We start from the raw sequence: 19839 nt of genomic DNA on the forward strand, positions 1-19839 counted from the left end.
GTTACCCATAGATATCCATAATAAAGGCTAGATGTCTTACGTCATCAGCGGCGGCCATCTTGTCACAGGCAAGCTTTCTGGCGGCCATCTTGTCACAGGCAGTGTCTTTATGCGTGTGTGTGTGTTTGTGTGTGTGTGTGTGTGTGTGTGTGTGTGTGTGTGTGTGTGTGTGTATTAGGTCTCACCCTTTCATATATTTTTTTTTTGCATTTGTGGCTGATTTTATTTGCCAAATTCTATACAAATGCTCTCTGTGGCAGTCATACGTGTGTGTGTGTGTGTGTGTGTGTGTGTGTGTGTGTGTGTGTGAGAGCATGTGTTTTCTACATTGCATTTGTGCTCAACAGTCCTTCATATCTGTGTACAAATTTTCTGATTTATGCTGGGTTTATTTTTATTTTTTTTGGACAAATGAAAAAAAAAAAGTCTTTATTTGTGCATTTCCCATTCATTTTCAATGGGGGTCATATTGACCCAGTTTTTTGTGTATGTATAAATAGATCAAGTAGGAAAAATCACAAAATGTTATTCCTCAGAGATGAAATGAGAAGTCGTACTGACCCCCAGGACAGGTTTATTTTCATCCGGAGTGAAAGCTGTTCATAAAGCTGAGAATAGTGTGTGTGTGTCAGAGAAATGCAAACGCTCAGTCATGAGAAGCTTATAAACTCTTCTGGCATAAACACAAGGAAAGCTTTTTTTATAACAGTGGCACAATATTACATTTCCTGAGCTAATTTTACCCAGAGCCGGTCTATATTTATCCTCTCACACAGATGCAGAGATAGACAGAATATTTTCCAGCCTGAGTGTTGAGTGTATCTAAAGCTGAGGCGGCGGAGTTATATCTGTCTCACACACTCACATCTACAGGTTGATTACTGTTTGCATTGCACACCGTGACCTTTGACCTCTGAGATCCAGTCGTGACCGCCTCTCTCTCGTGTCCGTGCACTTTCTCCTGAGGACACACACACACACACACACACACACACACGCTGACAAAGCAATTACAATAAGAGTGATGTCTGTGCTAATGTTTATTATTATTCTTGTTATGCAGTTATTCATGCTAACAGATGCAACTTTTCACATTAAAAATGTAAAGTTAAATGTTCAAATTAATTATAATTAATGCTGTATTGTTATAGTATTAGTTTTTATTAATAGTTTGAATTAGTACTTTCTATTTTCATTTTTGGTAAAGTGTTTTTTTAATTTGTTTTGTAATTTTTATGTCTATATGGTCTATATATTTTTATTAATTTTCTTGCAGTATTACTAAATTAAAATAAAAAGTTTTAAAAATTTTACATATTTAAGTAAAAAAAAAAATGTTAATGAAATAATAACCCTCCTTTATTGTTATATATCTATTTTTAACGTTATTGTATCGGCCGATATATATCTATTTTTAACGTTATTGTATCAGCCGATATATATCTATTTTTAAAGTTATTGTATCAGCCGATATATATCTATTTTTAAAGTTATTGTATCAGCCGATATATATCTATTTTTAACGTTATTGTATCGGCCGATATATGTCTATTTTTAACGTTATTGTATCGGCCGATATATATCTATTTTTAAAGTTATTGTATCAGCCGATATATATATATATTTTTAACGTTATTGTATCGGCCGATATATATCTATTTTTAACGTTATTGTATCAGCCGATATATATATCTATTTTTAAAGTTATTGTATCGGCCGATATATGTCTATTTTTAACGTTATTGTATCGGCCGATATATATCTATTTTTAACGTTATTGTATCGGCCGACATATGTCTATTTTTAACGTTATTGTATCGGCCGATATATATCTATTTTTAAAGTTATTGTATCAGCCGATATATATATCTATTTTTAAAGTTATTGTATCAGCCGATATATATCTATTTTTATCGTTATTGAATCGGCCGATATATGTCTATTTTTAGTGTTATCAGTATCGGTTGATATATATCTATTTTTATCGTTATTGTATCGGCTGATATATGTCTATTTTTAACGTTATTGTATCGGCCGATATATGTCTATTTTTAGTGTTATCAGTATCGGTTGATATATATCTATTTTTATCGTTATTGTATCGGCTGATATATGTCTATTTTTAACGTTATTGTATCGGCCGATATATGTCTATTTTTAGTGTTATCAGTATCGGTTGATATATGTCTATTTTTAAAGTTATCGGTTACAATCGATATATGTCTATTTTTAAAGTTATTGTATCGGCTGATATATGTCTATTTTTAGTGTTATCAGTATCGGTTGATATATATCTATTTTTATCGTTATTGTATCGGCTGATATATGTCTATTTTTAGTGTTATCAGTCTCGGTTGATATATATCTATTTTTATCGTTATTGTATCGGCTGATATATGTCTATTTTTAACGTTATTGTATCGGCCGATATATGTCTATTTTTAGTGTTATCAGTATCGGTTGATATATGTCTATTTTTAAAGTTATCGGTTACAATCGATATATGTCTATTTTTAAAGTTATTGTATCGGCTGATATATGTCTATTTTTAACGTTATTGTATTGGCCGATTTATGTTAATTTTTAATGTTATTGGTTTCGGCCGATATATGTCTATTTTTATCGTTATTGTATTGGCCGATATATGTCTATTTTTAACGTTATTGTATCGGCCGATTTATGTTAATTTTTAATGTTATTGGTTTCGGCCGATATATGTCTATTTTTAATGTTATCAGTATCGGCCGATATATATGTCTATTTTTAATGTTATCGTATCCGACGATAAGAATATTTGGCCGATATTTTTGTTTCTGTAATCAGGCTCTCAAACATTATATAAAAACTTGACTTTATATTTATTGACCAATATATCGATTTACAATATATCGATACATAGTTGTCGTGTAAACCTACCCCAAGTCTTGTTTTTTTGTAAATAAGAATAAAGGTTCTCCCCCCTTTGATTTTATAAACCAAGGACCAAAAAAAAAATTTGTTTGTGCAAAAACAGTGTTTACACCAAAAGAATAAGGCCATTAAAGACGGGTGCATCTGTGTTTTTATTAAGGGGAAAACTGCTACAAATACACTGTGTAAGTATCTTATTAAACCTCAGTCAGTATTACAGCTTCAAAAATGCACACCATCATTAACATCAGCATTGTTATTACTGTCATCTCGTTAATATTCATAGCCGTGAAGAAGCGAACACACAAACACTGGAGGCACCTGAGAGGCTGTGGCGCCCTCTGCCTGTGGAGCGCGAAACTCCGCCATTTCCAGAACATGTCCGAGAGTCTGGAACGTTTCCTTCTCAAGCCTTTACGCTTTCAACATATTCCAAAAAAGTCGCAGTACTCCACTGAGTCCTCAAGAGGGATTCGTTTATCCGTCGTTTACGCCGGAGATCCGTACAAGAAGTCCTGTATGTTTATCGGTGACGGTATGCATTGATGTTACAATACAAAAAGAGTGAAAAATATACATTTTAAGGTCATTCTCAAAGGTATCAGAACTGGAGAGCTGTGTTGTACAATATCAAAAGTTTCACTTAAATAAAAAAAAAAACGTACTATGCTACAGCTGTGCACATGAATATTGTTTGAGCAATATATTTAGACACTTAAAATAAAACAAAACAGTAAAAACATTGGGATACCGGGAACCTCTGTTCTACTTTCTACTCCGCAATACCTTTCTTTCAGAACAAGACACCATTTAAAAGCCAAATCACATTGCCATCAAATACAATAAACATTTTCCGGAGGCAATTCGTCTGCTTTATCTTAAGTCAGGACTTTTTTTTTTTCATATAATAACAATACAATTAATTACCGAGACAGCATTTCGGAGAATGTTTTGCTGAAGTTGACCCACCTTTCCCACACAACACTGACAAATCCATCCGCCTCTTGTGAAATACATTTTGGCAGTACGTTACTAAATAACTGGAACAAAATTCCTACTCGATCATCAAAAGACATTTGAGTTAATTAAAGTGCAATGTTTATAACATGCTTTCCTAGCAGGACAGGTGATCGCACCTTAATCCGGATTTCAACGTATGCCACCAAAAAAAAAAACGTGGCCATTTTATGTACAATCGAAGCAAGAAACAAAAGAAGAATAAAGTCATCATCACTTATACTATGAATGTATAAGCCTCTAAACGGGCCTCTTAATAATAAATACCAACAAGGACATTCCAACATTACCCAGAAGGCCTTACACAATTATAAACGGCCCCAGTACAAATGTACATCAAGTGGCATCTAACACTGTGTCCTAATGAGACGCGACTTCCAGCCAAGAAATGTGTCGGAAACACAAAAGCACATTTTACGATAATTCCCGCTCTATCGGAATTACCGTGACAACGAGGCGACAGCCGTGACGACAAAAACTCGATGCCATTAGGACACGGCGTTAATCTCAAAGAAATCAATACAAACTCTACGATGGCTTTAAGAAAACCATACAGGAATGATCACTCTAAGTGATTACACATTAAACGTTCTAAATGATTAGAAACCGACAGCAGGACATTTATGTTCACGTGTTCCTTTTTTTCCCCCAAGTCACGTTCATTCTGCAGACCTTTACCGAAATCAAACCGATGTGCAGTGTTGGGTAAAAGTAATGCACTACAATATTGCGTTACTCCCTAAAAAAGTAACTGTAACTTTTTATGTAAAGTAATGCGTTACGTTACTTTTGCATTATTTCTCGCAAATTATCGTAAAGTACTTTTTGCTTATTCATAAGGTTGAATTGTATCGAGTGTCAGCAGCAGAGACACTGGATAATAAAGTGAGATTAAATACATAAAGTATATTTGTGGAATTTAACATTTCATTATTGCAGGTTTGCGTAATAGTCTGAGTTTACGTTTCACTGTTTTAATTCATTTTGAGGAATACCAACTGGGAAAACAAGGCAGCATGTGTTACTCAACAAGTAATGCATTACTTTACTCATTACTTTAAAAAGTAATCGGATTACATAACTAGTGTTACTTGTAATGCTTTACCTCGAAAATTTTGCTCTAAATTGAAAAGTAATGCAATACTTTACTCATTACCTGGAAAAGTAATCGGATTACATAACTAGTGTTACTGGTAATGAGTTACATCGAACATTTTGCTGTAAATTGAAAAGTAATGCATTACTTTACTAATTACTTGGAAAAGTAATCGGATTACATAACTTGCGTTACCCCCAAATATTTTGCTCTAAATTGAAAAGTAATGCATTACTTTACTCATTACTTGGAAAAGTAATCGGATTACATAACTCGCATTACCCCCAAACATTTTGCTCTAAATTGAAAAGTAATGCAATACTTTACTCATTACCTGGAAAAGTAATCGGATTACATAACTAGTGTTACTGGTAATGAGTTACATCGAACATTTTGCTCTAAATTGAAAAGTAATGCATTACTTTACTAATTACTTGGAAAAGTAATCGGATTACATAACTTGCGTTACCCCCAAATATTTTGCTGTAAATTGAAAAGTAATGCATTACTTTACTAATTACTTGGAAAAGTAATCGGATTACATAACTAGCGTTACTTGTAATGCGTTACATCGAACATTTTGCTGTAAATTGAAAAGTAACGCATTACTTTACTAATTACTTGGAAAAGTAATCGGATTACGTAACTCGCGTTACTTGAAATGCATTACTCCTCACTAGAAAGCTAATTATTGGACAAAGCGTTGGCATTTTTAAGCCAAAGTTTGGTGACTACCAACCCCCAACACTGCCGATTTAATTCCTGGTCATAGAGTTTCAGATTAGACTGATTGTGACACGCTTAACCTTGCTAAAATAGTGGTTCACAAAATGGAGATAATCACAATGACTCTATTGCGACAGATTAAACAAACACACCGTTTATCAACACAGAAATAAATCACAAGTTGAAGCACATCATCTTATTCTAAAAAAAAAGTTGCTAAATTCAAAAACAAATGTTTCCAACCAGCCCTAATGGTCTTCAACTCTTCCGCCATGATTGGCTCTAAATATATCAAAAACACTGGATCTGGTAGAGTTATCAAAGCTATATCAAATGGGAAATGATGCACCAGAATTGGACAAATCCACCAAACTAAGCTTGGAGCACGTCCTTATAGGCCTGTAACATACTCTACGCAAGTACATGAACGCAAATGATTCAATTTCACACATTTGTTGTGTTTTCCGAAATGAGCCAGAAAGCAAATTCATAATCGTTCGCAGACATTAGCATAAACGGTTTTCTTCTACGTTTTCCATTCATGCCAACTATGATCGACTGTTCGATTACAATACTGGTGTGGTTAATTCGGTAAATTAATCTGTCAACGTGTTTTCTGTGCTATTAAATGTGGCATTCTTGAGTAACGCCACAGTTATTACACTGTAATAACATTTCTGAATACTCCTCAGGATTATGATTATGCATCACGCACATACGGAGAATCTTTACAGATTGTCTTCTGGTTGGTTTTGGATTTTGTTGATTGAAGAAAGTAAAGCAAGGATCACGTCAAGCACATTCAAAGGGACTTTGGTTGGCCAAGCGTTCACATTAATGTGCTTGTGTAGAGCATGTTTCTGTCCTAACGCTCCGCTCCAGGCATATATTACACTCAGCGGCTGAGAAGAAAAGGATAGGAACAGAATTCGTAGGTGTGTCTGCATAGTGGGGACATCGGAGTCCTGTTACAAATGCCTAAGCCTATCACACCAATCTCCTCGAAGCATCCTTTACCACATTCATAGGCTTGGATTCAACGTGTAAGTACAGGAACCCCAGTACAAGAAATGGAATGACTTTGAGGCCACACGTCCTGAAAAATGAAGCCGAAATGTTTTGATCGCCCTCTGGTGGCTGACTGCAGTATAGGTTATAAACCCTGCCCACGCCATGTAATCCAATGGGATGCAAGCCAAACTAAAAAAAAAACATTTAGACTTCAAATAATGTTTTTTTTCCCAGTAAGTTTGGTTTTAGTTAGCTACTCAAAAAAATAATAATTCAGGCCCTTCATAGATACAACATTTAAATTCTGTTCGCTTTACTTCAACATATCTAATTTTGTCTAACATTAGTTTTACACAGAGTAACTTATTTACACTAAATTACTCTGGATCTGGATTTGTCCGACCCACATTGAAAAGCTCCCCATACACACACACACAGTGTCTCTAAATACACAGTTTTGTTGTCATTTTACAGGAAACCCATTGAAGTTTCATAAAGCACTGCTAAACGTGATAAACACGTGAGTATATGTTGTCTGAGCTGTAATAACCCCCCCGCCCCACAAAAAAAGAGGCGATTTTTTAATTTTTTTGTTATAAATTCATTTTTGAAACTCCCATAATACCCATATACAGTCGTATAAATGCAAAATCCTAGTGTAATTTTACAGAAATTACATAAAACACTACTGAAAGTGATAAATGTTATAATAATATTAAATATTATTTTGTCTGTGCTATAGTAAACAAACAAAAAGAGGCGCTTTTCATTTTTGAAAGTGAATAAGGGTTCTAGCACCCTGCAGACAGTTTTGGTCGTTTCCAGCATATGCCAGCAAACACAAAAAAATTATTTTATGACACTAATATTGCATTTATACCACTGTATATGGGGAGACTTGTATATCGGAGAGATTCGGGTGGGTGGAAATTACATTAAAAAAAGGTCATATTCCTCCCATATTCCTCCCTTCAGATCCATTTGAAAATCTTGCATACAACATGATAAACAAAAAAATAATAATTTCCAGTATTGGCTGCCATTTAGTTGAAACATTTACAATTATGCATTTGGCAGACTGGTGGTGGCGACTGCTGTTTTGGGATGGAAACAGCCGAAACAGTCTGCAGGGTGCTAGAGCACACAGGGCCTGAAAAAGCGTCCCTCTGTTTTTGGGGTTTATTACAGCTCAGACAACATATGCTCAAATGTTTATCACTTACAGCAGCGTTTTATGTAATTTCAAAGGGTTTTCTGTAAAATGACACTGGGATATTGTATTTATACGACTTTACACTTTCAAAAATGAATTTATAACCCCAAAAAATCTAAAATCGCCTCTTTTTGGGGGGTTGTTACAGCTCAGACAACATATACTCACATGTTTATCACTTTTAGCAGTGGTTTCTGGTATTTAGAGACACTGTGTGTGTGTGTGTGTGTGTGTGTGTGTGTATGTATGTGTGTGTGTGTGTGTGTGTGTGTGTGTGTGTGTGTGTGTGTGTGTGTGTGTGTGTGTGTGTGTGTGTGTACGTGAAGCTTTTACATTTTGATCGGCCAAAATTCTCAAAAAATGGCCCCAGAGCTTAAGATGTTAAAACTGAAGTTTACTTACTTAATTTGTGTTAGAACTACATTAATCATTTTTGTTGACATAAACTTGGAAGTTGATCTGTAGTTCCCAGCATGCTTTGCAAGGGAGTGTATTAGGAGAGTAAATTTAGGGATTAAAGAGTTATTTGATGTGTTTTTCTGTGAAGGGAAAGATGTTGTTGGTTAATGTTTAATATTTAGAGGAGTTTCTGTGATGTTTTTCTTAATTGTGTGGTATTGTGTGGTTAGCATTATACTGAAGAGTAGTTAGGCACAGCTCAGTGATCTATACATTGTGTATGAAACTGCTTATAATTGATTTTCCAATGCAATGTTTGACCAGTATAAGTACATAAATATCATTTAAACTGTATTTGATCAAATTGAGTTGAGTCAACTCAATTACATTTCATTGCATGAATTTGTTTTTGAAATTGAGTTGGGGCTACACATATTTATTGGATGGAAAACATGCCTAAGTTTGTCCAATGAGTTGGGAGTATTTGATGCTTTAAAAACAGGGTTATGATTGACAGCTGTTCTGGCGAATGAGTCTGAAGTGTGGGCGGGATCTCTGGCTCTAAACGACTGCTTTTTGGATATTTTGGCTTCATTTTTCTACAGTGGAAGGAAGTGGAGACACTGTGTACAGTCTATGGGACGTTCTCAAGTTTCTCTATATCAATGTAACCTTCAAGTCACATCGGAATCGTATTTAGTGTATAATTACATTTAGTCTTTTTTTTTATATATAAACCACCAAAAAAGAGGCGAATTTTGATTTTTTTTGGTTATAAATTCATTTTTGAAAGTGTATAACTCCCATAATAACCATATACAGTGGTATAAATGCAAAATCCCAGTGTAATTTTACAGAAATTACATAAAACACTACCGAAAGTGATAAAATTTTGTCTGTGCTATAGTAAACAAACAAAAAGAGGCGCTTTTCATTTTTGAAAGTGTATAAGGGTTCTAGCACCCTGCAGACAGTTTTGTCCGTTTCCAGCATATGCCAGAAAACACAAAAAAATTAGTTTATGACACTAATATTGCATTTATACCACTGTATATGGGGAGACTTGTATATCGGAGAGATTCGGGTAGGTGGAAATTACATTATAAAAAAAGGTGTATAACTAATTAAACTGGTTTTGATCATAATAAACTGCAATAATTTCAGAGCGGTCGCAAATTGGTGTACAGCATCAACCATATCAAGCTAATCAACCAAGCAATCATTAAATACATATTTCCCATAATTCTCTGATAAGACATATGCAAAAAAGCCTCCACTTCCTGATTCCCGACCTCAGCGCGAGATGAACAGAACCAATGGATGAAACCGTTCTCTAGAAGCTCGCCGGCTTGTTATCAGTGCACCATTTGAAGCTTTTTTCCAAAAATATAAATTTAAATCTTACCCGATGCTTCTTAGAAAATATTACTGTAGCAAGATAAGAGCAGAGTATGCAGTCCTGTCGGTCAATATTGGGTTATTGAACTATAAAAGAACAACGACACTAGAATTCAGACATGTAGAAAAAACTGTGACGAGTATTCACATCAACTCTTGATTAAAAAAAGGGCGGATGGTATTCAGCATTCCATACATGATGGCATGAAGATCAGTCTCTCATTCTCTCTATTGGTATTGCCTAAAGATGAGAGTTCAAACCCCAACACAGTTCGCTTTTAATAATTCAGATCCCTCTGTACTGGATTTCACTGCTGGGGTCACGTTCGGATAACAGGAAGAACAGCAAGAACAAGCGTGGTGATATTTATCTATTCCTTTTTTTGCATACGTCACTGTTTTGTTGGTTTGGTGGTTACGATGGAACAAGCGGCTAGAGCTACTTCAGCTCAGAAACACAGACCAGAAGAGAGGTAGAGTGAGAGGAAATACAGACAAACAATGAAAATATTTAGCCTAGAACAAGACGGGCGAGAGGATCCTTCACATGGAACAGGATATGATGTCAGATCTCAGTTCTCGGACAGTGAGAGGGTCAGTGCTGCCTGCAGTGCTGCCTCCTCATCAATACTGTAGTCCTGCAGATAAACAGAGAAAGAACATGTTCATTTCGACAGAATCGTTTTAGTCCAGTTTCATTCAATAGAAAAAAACTAGGGCTGTCAAAAGATTAATCGCGATTAATCGCATCCAAAATAAAAGTTTGTGTTTACATAATATATATGGTGTGTGTACGCTGTTAATTATTTTTTTTCTTAAATATATACATGCTTGTGTGTGTATTTATATATAAATAATAATTAACAGAGTACACACACATATATTATGTAAACACAAACTTTTATTTTGGATGCGATTAATCGCGATTAATCTTTTCACTTCTAGAAGATTCCCCGTAAACACACTCCTAAACCTTGAGGAAAGAAGAGCTGAAGCTGTTAGAGCGACTCCATATCAAACCCGAAGGATTAAGAATGGGATGGCATTAAAGCTCATCAAAGGCGTCCCAAAACTTTGGGCAATGTAGTGTATTTTGAGCTGAATTAAAAGGGTTATGCATGAAGTTATTTTGAGTTTAAGTTGAAAAAATGTGAAGAATGTGCTTAAATTATTATTTATTGATAAAATCTAGTAATTTAAAAAGGTAAATAAAAAAGAGAAAAAAAATATCAAAATTAAATGAAATGAGCTTTTCGGAGAAAAAAGAAAGAAAAGATAATTTTAGGTTTTCGGGTCATTTTGACCTGCGAGGTGTGAGGGTAAAATTGCTTCTATGGTAAACATATTGTCAATTCCTTCAAATGTCCATTGGTGCGTTTCCCAAAAGTATCGTTAGCCAAGTTCTGGCGTTATCAGCAGAGTCTTCCCCTAAACCAGATTTCCAACGAACATTCGCAAAACAGCATCGCAAAGTTCTCGACCTGGGGTGAGAAGCAGAGTTTCTTGTTTGCATGACATGTGGACTTCATAATTACTTATCTTGAGCAAAATGACATTCAGTACAATCCAGATCTTTGATTTCGAATAAATACAAACGTCATGTACGTCTTTTAATTTGTCGAGAGATTTAAAGAGACGTTTCTGAAGAGTGGGAGCCTATGATTAAATCTGCAAATAAAGCAAAATAGTCCATGTCCGTAATTTATAGCAAAAAAAAAAAATCTCATACGGATTCATTAAAAGAAGTTATTACTCCATCACCTGCGTGACCAACGTGGTTGAACGACAAATTTTACATTTCAGTTCTAAAATACACTCACCTAAAGGATTATTAGGAACACACACTAATACTGTGTTTGACCCTCTTTCGCCTTCAGAACTGCCTTAATTCTACGTGGCATTGACTCAACAAGCTGCTGAAAGCATTCTTTAGAAATGTTGGCCCATATTGATAGGAGAGCATCTGCAGTTGATGGAGATTTGTGGGATGCACATCCAGGGCACGAAGCTCCCGTTCCACCACATCCCAAAGATGCTCTATTGGGTTGAGATCTGGGGACTGTGGCGGCCATTTTAGTCCAGTGAACTCATTGTCATGTTCAAGAAACAAATGTGAAATGATTGGATCTTTGTGACGGTGCATTATCCTGCTGGAAGTAGCCATCAGAGGATGGGGACATGGTGCTCATAAAGGGATGGACATGGGCAGAAACAATGCTCAGGTAGGCCGTGGCATTTAAACCATGCCCAATTGGCACTAAGGGGCCTAAAGTGTGCCAAGAAAACATCCCCCACACCATTACACCACCACCACCAGCCTGCACAGTGGTAACAAGGCATGATGGATCCATGTTCTCATTCTGTTTACGCCAAATTCTGACTCTACCATCTGAATGTCTCAACAGAAATCCAGACTCATCAGACCAGGCAACATTTTTCCAGTCTTCAACTGTCCAATTTTGGTGAGCTTGTGCAAATTGTCGCCTCTTTTTCCTATGTGTAGTGGAGATGAGTGGTACCCGGTGGGGTCTTCTGCTGTTGTAGCCCATCCGCCTCAAGGTTGTGTGTGTTGTGGCTTCACAAATGCTTTGCTGCAGACCTCGGTTGTAACGAGTGGTTATTTCAGTCAAAGTTGCTCTTCTATCAGCTTGAATCAGTCGGCCCATGACCTCTGACCTCTAGCATCAACAAGGCATTTTCTCCCACAGGACTGCCGCAGACTGGATGCTTTTCCCTTTTCACACCATTCTTTGTAAACCCTAGAAATGGTTGTGTGTGAAAATCCCAGTAACTGAGCAGATTGTGAAATACTGGCACCAACAACCATGACACGCTCAAAATGTCTTAAATCTCCTTTCTTTCCCATTCCGACATTCAGTGTGGAGTTCAGGAGATTGTCTTAACCAGGACCACACCCCTAAATGCATTGAAGCAACTGCCATGTGATTGGTTGATTAGATAATTGCATTAATGAGAAATGAAACAGGTGTTCCTAATAATCCTTTAGGTGAGTGTGTGTGCATTAAAAGGTAAATAAATGACTGGATCACCTTTGAGGATAGTCCACATGTCAGGATGCAGTGCAGTAATTCACATTTTTGAGGGAAAATATGCTTAAATAGTCATACAAATATTCCTCATTCCTCAAAACGTTTTGTTTACAATTTGGGGTGAAATGTTTTCACGAGATTCACTTTGACAGTAAAGTTGCTCTTCTTGGGTGAATCTCATTAAACATGTTCATGTAAATAAAGATAATGAAGTGCTTTCAGGATGTTTTATGCGTGATGAGGGTTTTGTACGGGGTTGTGTTTCTTCTTCTCTCCTCAAAAGGCAGGAGTAGGCAGGAGAAAGCAGGCCAGCTCACAAAAAGAGCGTTAGAACACAAAATGAATCCACATCTAAAGTATACGCCTCCTCACCACAAATGTGTCATAGGAGAATTTGTGCCGGTGGAGAAGATGCTGCAGGAAGTTGGAGCTCTTATAGCTGGGGTCGCCCCAAGGCATCGCTGAACATACCGGACAAACCTACAAAACAACAACACAGAAGAGCCAACCATCAAATCTGGACTCAAACACTGACCCCCGCTTCCACAGACCAGGCTTAAGCTAGTCCCAGACTAAACTGCATGTTGGAGCTGTTTTAACTGAATCCTAACTTTATCTTAAAGTATGTCAGTGTCATTGTTTTGTCTCAAGATGCACCAGTAATGTTTTTTCTAAGCTACTTAAATGTCCTAACAGAACTAAGGTCAAATCCTGTCTTAATCTAAGCCCTGTCTGTGGAACCAGGCCAAACAGAATGGCAGAAAAGCAGCTTGAACATTCTGCTAAACATCTACTTTTGTGATCCAGGGAAGCATGAATATCGTGTTGTGTTGGTCGACATGAGGGTGATTTTAGGTTATTGCTTCAACTCCCAATACAAGATATTCTGTGTGTACAAATGCAGAATATGAATCTCTTGAGTGAATGATTCAATGACTCACTCATGAAGACTTCACTTGTTTCATTACTGGATGAATCAGTGTTTTTGAACGAATCTCTTGAGTTAATGATTCAATGACTCACTCATGAAGACTTCACTTGTTTCATTACTGGATGAATCAGCGTTTCTGAACAAATCTCTTGAATGAATGATTCAATTACTCACTTGTTTCATTACTGGATGAATTAGTGTTTTTGAACAAATCTCTTGAACGAATGATTCAATGACTCACTCAAAGACTTCACTTGTTTCATTACTGGATGAATCAGTGTTTCTGAACGAATCTCTTGAATGAATGATTCAATGACTCCCTCATAAAGACTTCACTTGTTTCATTACTGGATGAATCAGTGTTTCTGAACGAATCTCTTGAATGAATGATTCAATGACTCCCTCATAATGACTTCACTTGTTCCATTACTGGATGAATCAGTGTTTCTGAACAAATCTCTTGAATGAATGATTCAATTACTCACTTGTTTCATTACTGGATGAATTAGTGTTTTTGAACAAATCTCTTGAACGAATGATTCAATGACTCCCTCATAATGACTTCACTTGTTTCATTACTGGATGAATCAGTGTTTCTGAACGAATCTCTTGAATGAATGATTCAATGACTCCCTCATAAAGACTTCACTTGTTTCATTACTGGATGAATCAGTGTTTTTGAACAAATCTCTTGAACGAATGATTCAATGACTCACTCATAAACACTTAATTTGATACACTACTGGATGAATCAGCGCTTCAGAACAAATCTCTTGAATGAATGATTCAATGTGCTTGAATCGAGATCGCCATCTTTTAACGATTAATCTGAATACACGGTACAAACTTTCACGCACATCTTTCAAAATAAAAGTCTACCTAATTACCTTGTTGTTGTTGTTGTTTCTTTGCCTACTCACTTTGGGCCGTGACCCAGCGGTTGAGCAGATATATGACAGATATACGACAAACTCTAAGGTATCGGACACTCACCACTTTGTTGGGGTCATTGCGATGGTTGTCCATGCAGTGCTTCACTAGTTCCTGTTGGTCCAGGTTTCGAGCGCCACAGTACGGGCACACAAATGTCGAGCGGTTTGGAATATTGCTGTTGATGGAGAAAAACCAGAGGTGTAAAGAGACCCGGGAAAACCATACTTGAGTAAAAGTACCAATACCACTTGAGTAGAAGATTTTAGCAGTACTTAAGTATTTCACTCATACTGAATGTTGGCTCACTAGTCCTCAACACCTAAGAGACACGGCAGTGAAAAACAAGAAACAGTTGATTTGTGAGAAGATTAAATCACATGTTTAGTTTCTAAAGATCGAACTGAACACCTCAGCGGCTTCTGCAGCTCAAGCGCTCAAAAGGGGCTCGTCAATATAAGGGATAAATAAAATAATGTTAAGTCAAATTAAACAGTCAAAGCCATGCTCTCATCTCATATATGAAAAGCCTACGATTCACGTTTGGGTGAGTATGAGTAAAACGCACAAGATATAGTACCCACAATGCCCTGCAGATGGCGATATCCCTTCCTTTAGCAGAAATAAACTCCTGCAGAATAAGTTAAGAGCCATGCGAAACGTAACGAGTAACTGAATTACAAATGTATTGAGTAAAGAATGCATAATCTTATTTATAAATGTGCGTAGAAGTTGCTGACATCACATTTCTACAGCCTTACACAATGAGAGCAAATGAACAGAGTTGTGTAACACACTCTCAGTTTATCAGAGCTTACATGAATAATTCAAACGTGCGCCCTGAGGGCGTTTAACACTATAATCTGTAAGAAATGAGCCAACACACTTGTGTTCACATTAGCTCTTTGAGGCATGTTACTTTTATTTAAACTGCCCCTATTATGCCATTTTAAAGGCTCCTGGTTTAGTTTTGGTCAGGTCTGTTGTGATTGGTCTACTCTGATTGGTCAGATGGCCCAGTCTGTTGTGATTGGTCTACTGATTGGTCAGATGGCCCAGTCTGGTGTGATTGGTCTACTCTGATTGGTCAGATGGCCCAGTCTGTTATGATTGGTCTACTCTGATTGGTCAGATGGCCCAGTCTGGTGTGATTGGTCTACTCTGATTGGTCAGATGGCCCAGTCTGGTGTGATTGGTCTACTCTGATTGGTCAGATGCCCCAGTCTGGTGTGATTGGTCTACTCTGATTGGTCAGATGGCCCAGTCTGGTGTGATTGGTCTACTCTGATTGGTCAGATGGCCCAGTCTGGTGTGATTGGTCTACTCTGATTGGTCAGATGGCCCAGTCTGGTGTGATTGGTCTACTCTGATTGGTCAGATGGCCCAGTCTGGTGTGATTGGTCTACTGATTGATCAGATGGCCCAGTCTGTTGTGATTGGTCTACTCTGATTGGTCAGATGGCCCAGTCTGGTGTGATTGGTCTACTCTGATTGGTCAGATGGCCCAGTCTGGTGTGATTGGTCTACTCTGATTGGTCAGATGGCCCAGTCTGGTGTGATTGGTCTACTCTGATTGGTCAGATGGCCCAGTCTGGTGTGATTGGTCTACTCTGATTGGTCAGATGGCCCAGTCTGGTGTGATTGGTCTACTCTGATTGGTCAGATGGCCCAGTCTGTTGTGATTGGTCTACTCTGATTGGTCAGATGGCCCAGTCTGTTGTGATTGGTCTACTCTGATTGGTCAGATGGCCCAGTCTGGTGTGATTGGTCTACTCTGATTGGTCAGATGGCCCAGTCTGTTATGATTGGTCTACTCTGATTGGTCAGATGGCCCAGTCTGGTGTGATTGGTCTACTCTGATTGGTCAGATGGCCCAGTCTGGTGTGATTGGTCTACTCTGATTGGTCAGATGCCCCAGTCTGGTGTGATTGGTCTACTCTGATTGGTCAGATGGCCCAGTCTGGTGTGATTGGTCTACTCTGATTGGTCAGATGGCCCAGTCTGGTGTGATTGGTCTACTCTGATTGGTCAGATGGCCCAGTCTGGTGTGATTGGTCTACTCTGATTGGTCAGATGGCCCAGTCTGGTGTGATTGGTCTACTCTGATTGGTCAGATGGCCCAGTCTGGTGTGATTGGTCTACTCTGATTGGTCAGATGGCCCAGTCTGGTGTGATTGGTCTACTGATTGATCAGATGGCCCAGTCTGTTGTGATTGGTCTACTCTGATTGGTCAGATGGCCCAGTCTGGTGTGATTGGTCTACTCTGATTGGTCAGATGGCCCAGTCTGGTGTGATTGGTCTACTCTGATTGGTCAGATGGCCCAGTCTGGTGTGATTGGTCTACTCTGATTGGTCAGATGGCCCAGTCTGGTGTGATTGGTCTACTCTGATTGGTCAGATGGCCCAGTCTGTTGTGATTGGTCTACTCTGATTGGTCAGATGGCCCAGTCTGTTGTGATTGGTCTACTCTGATTGGTCAGATGGCCCAGTCTGGTGTGATTGGTCTACTCTGATTGGTCAGATGGCCCAGTCTGTTATGATTGGTCTACTCTGATTGGTCAGATGGCCCAGTCTGGTGTGATTGGTCTACTCTGATTGGTCAGATGGCCCAGTCTGGTGTGATTGGTCTACTCTGATTGGTCAGATGCCCCAGTCTGGTGTGATTGGTCTACTCTGATTGGTCAGATGGCCCAGTCTGGTGTGATTGGTCTACTCTGATTGGTCAGATGGCCCAGTCTGGTGTGATTGGTCTACTCTGATTGGTCAGATGGCCCAGTCTGGTGTGATTGGTCTACTCTGATTGGTCAGATGGCCCAGTCTGGTGTGATTGGTCTACTGATTGATCAGATGGCCCAGTCTGTTGTGATTGGTCTACTCTGATTGGTCAGATGGCCCAGTCTGGTGTGATTGGTCTACTCTGATTGGTCAGATGGCCCAGTCTGGTGTGATTGGTCTACTCTGATTGGTCAGATGGCCCAGTCTGGTGTGATTGGTCTACTCTGATTGGTCAGATGGCCCAGTCTGGTGTGATTGGTCTACTCTGATTGGTCAGATGGCCCAGTCTGGTGAGATTGGTCTACTCTGATTGGTCAGATGGCCCAGTCTGGTGTGATTGGTCTACTCTGATTGGTCAGATGGCCCAGTCTGTTATGATTGGTCTACTCTGATTGGTCAGATGGCCCAGTCTGTTATGATTGGTCTACTCTGATTGGTCAGATGGCCCAGTCTGTTATGATTGGTCTACTCTGATTGGTCAGATGGCCCAGTCTGGTGTGATTGGTCTACTCTGATTGGTCAGATGGCCCAGTCTGGTGAGATTGGTCTACTCTGATTGGTCAGATGGCCCAGTCTGGTGAGATTGGTCTACTCTGATTGGTCAGATGGCCCAGTCTGGTGTGATTGGTCTACTCTGATTGGTCAGATGGCCCAGTCTGGTGTGATTGGTCTACTCTGATTGGTCAGATGGCCCAGTCTGGTGAGATTGGTCTACTCTGATTGGTCAGATGGCCCAGTCTGTTATGATTGGTCTACTCTGATTGGTCAGATGGCCCAGTCTGTTATGATTGGTCTACTCTGATTGGTCAGATGGCCCAGTCTGTTATGATTGGTCTACTCTGATTGGTCAGATGGCCCAGTCTGTTATGATTGGTCTACTCTGATTGGTCAGATGGCCCAGTCTGGTGTGATTGGTCTACTCTGATTGGTCAGATGGCCCAGTCTGGTGTGATTGGTCTACTCTGATTGGTCAGATGGCCCAGTCTGTTATGATTGGTCTACTCTGATTGGTCAGATGGCCCAGTCTGTTATGATTGGTCTACTCTGATTGGTCAGATGGCCCAGTCTGTTATGATTGGTCTACTCTGATTGGTCAGATGGCCCAGTCTGTTATGATTGGTCTACTCTGATTGGTCAGATGGCCCAGTCTGTTATGATTGGTCTACTCTGATTGGTCAGATGGCCCAGTCTGGGAGAAAGGGCTCGCTGCAGCCTGCGGTGGATGTCCAACCCGGCCCACATCCAAGTGTGACGTCAGAGGCCAGGCCAATGCCGCCCTGCAGCCGATTTTTAAGATTTTATTGGTCATATCAATCACAGTAGAGACTGCCTCTACACCAAACACTGATCCCTAAACCTACCCGTCACTGTAACCAATGAAATTAGCTGCAGGGCGGGATTTCTGACGTCACACTTGGATGTGGGCGGAGTTGGATATCCACTGCAGGCTGCAGCGAGCCCTACTTGCAGTCTGGTGTGATTGGTCTACTCTGATTGGTCAGATGGCCCAGTCTGGTGTGATTGGTCTACTCTGATTGGTCAGATGGCCCAGTCTGGTGTGATTGGTCTGGTGAGACGGTCAAACCCACACCATCGTTACTGTTCGTATCACTGAGATTCAGATATGATAATGAGCGCTTTCTTTCTGACCAATCAGAGCAGAGGCTCTCAGAGAGAGGCGGAGCTTAGCGAGACTGAATCTTCAAATGAAGCGTTTCAGACTCTGTGAGAAATTAGCTGCAATGGATGTTATGAGAAAACATGTTTTTGACGTTGGATTCCTGTAAAGCTGTTGTTGGAGACTGGGAAACAACACCAGGAAGCTTTAAAATAGTGTGTAAGAGCCCTGGGTCTTCTGCTAGCTCAGTGGGAGCCGATTCATATTTCACTCGCAAAGCCCATCGGCAAACAGCTCAGAAGAGACTTCAACAGACTGAGACATAACTGGACTAACAGATGAGCAGAGAGGATCTTAAAGGGTTAGTTCACCCACAAATGTAAATTGTGTCATTAATGACTGAGCCTCATGTGGTTGGACACCCGTCAGACCTCCGTTCATCTTCAGACACAAATGAAGATATTTTAGTGTAAATCTGATGCTCTGAAAGGCCTCCATTGGCTCAACTTTACACTCTCAAGACCCTTAAAAGACACTAAAGACTAAAGTTACAAAGTCCATCTCACTACAGCGGCTCTACAATAACTTTATGAAGACGAGAATAGTTTCTGTGCGCAAAAAAACCCTAAATAACGACTTACATAGTGATGACGATTTCAAAACACGGCATCATGAAACTTCGAAGCGTTATGAATCAGTGAGTCGATTCAGCAGTTTGAAGCGTTATGAATCAGTGAGTCGATTCAGCGGTTTGGAGCGTTATG

General features: G+C 39.0%; 1 protein-coding gene across 1 annotated transcript in view; it reads right to left on the reverse strand.

Moving 5' to 3' along the window:
• Window positions 1-8514: 8514 nt before the first annotated feature.
• Window positions 8515-19839, reverse strand: part of rnf166 (ring finger protein 166) — a 39977-nt gene continuing 28652 nt past the window's right edge. Inside the window, exons 4-6 of the mRNA XM_079805945.1 lie at window positions 14745-14859; window positions 13193-13300; window positions 8515-10408 (exon numbers count right to left, since the gene is read on the reverse strand). Coding sequence (XP_079662071.1) covers window positions 10343-10408; window positions 13193-13300; window positions 14745-14859 — 289 coding nt within the window. The 3' untranslated portion in view covers window positions 8515-10342. The remainder of the gene's footprint in view (window positions 10409-13192; window positions 13301-14744; window positions 14860-19839) is intronic.

The sequence above is a fragment of the Gobio gobio genome (assembly GCF_949357685.1).
Source record: "Gobio gobio genome assembly, chromosome: 2".
NCBI lineage: Eukaryota > Metazoa > Chordata > Actinopteri > Cypriniformes > Gobionidae > Gobio > Gobio gobio.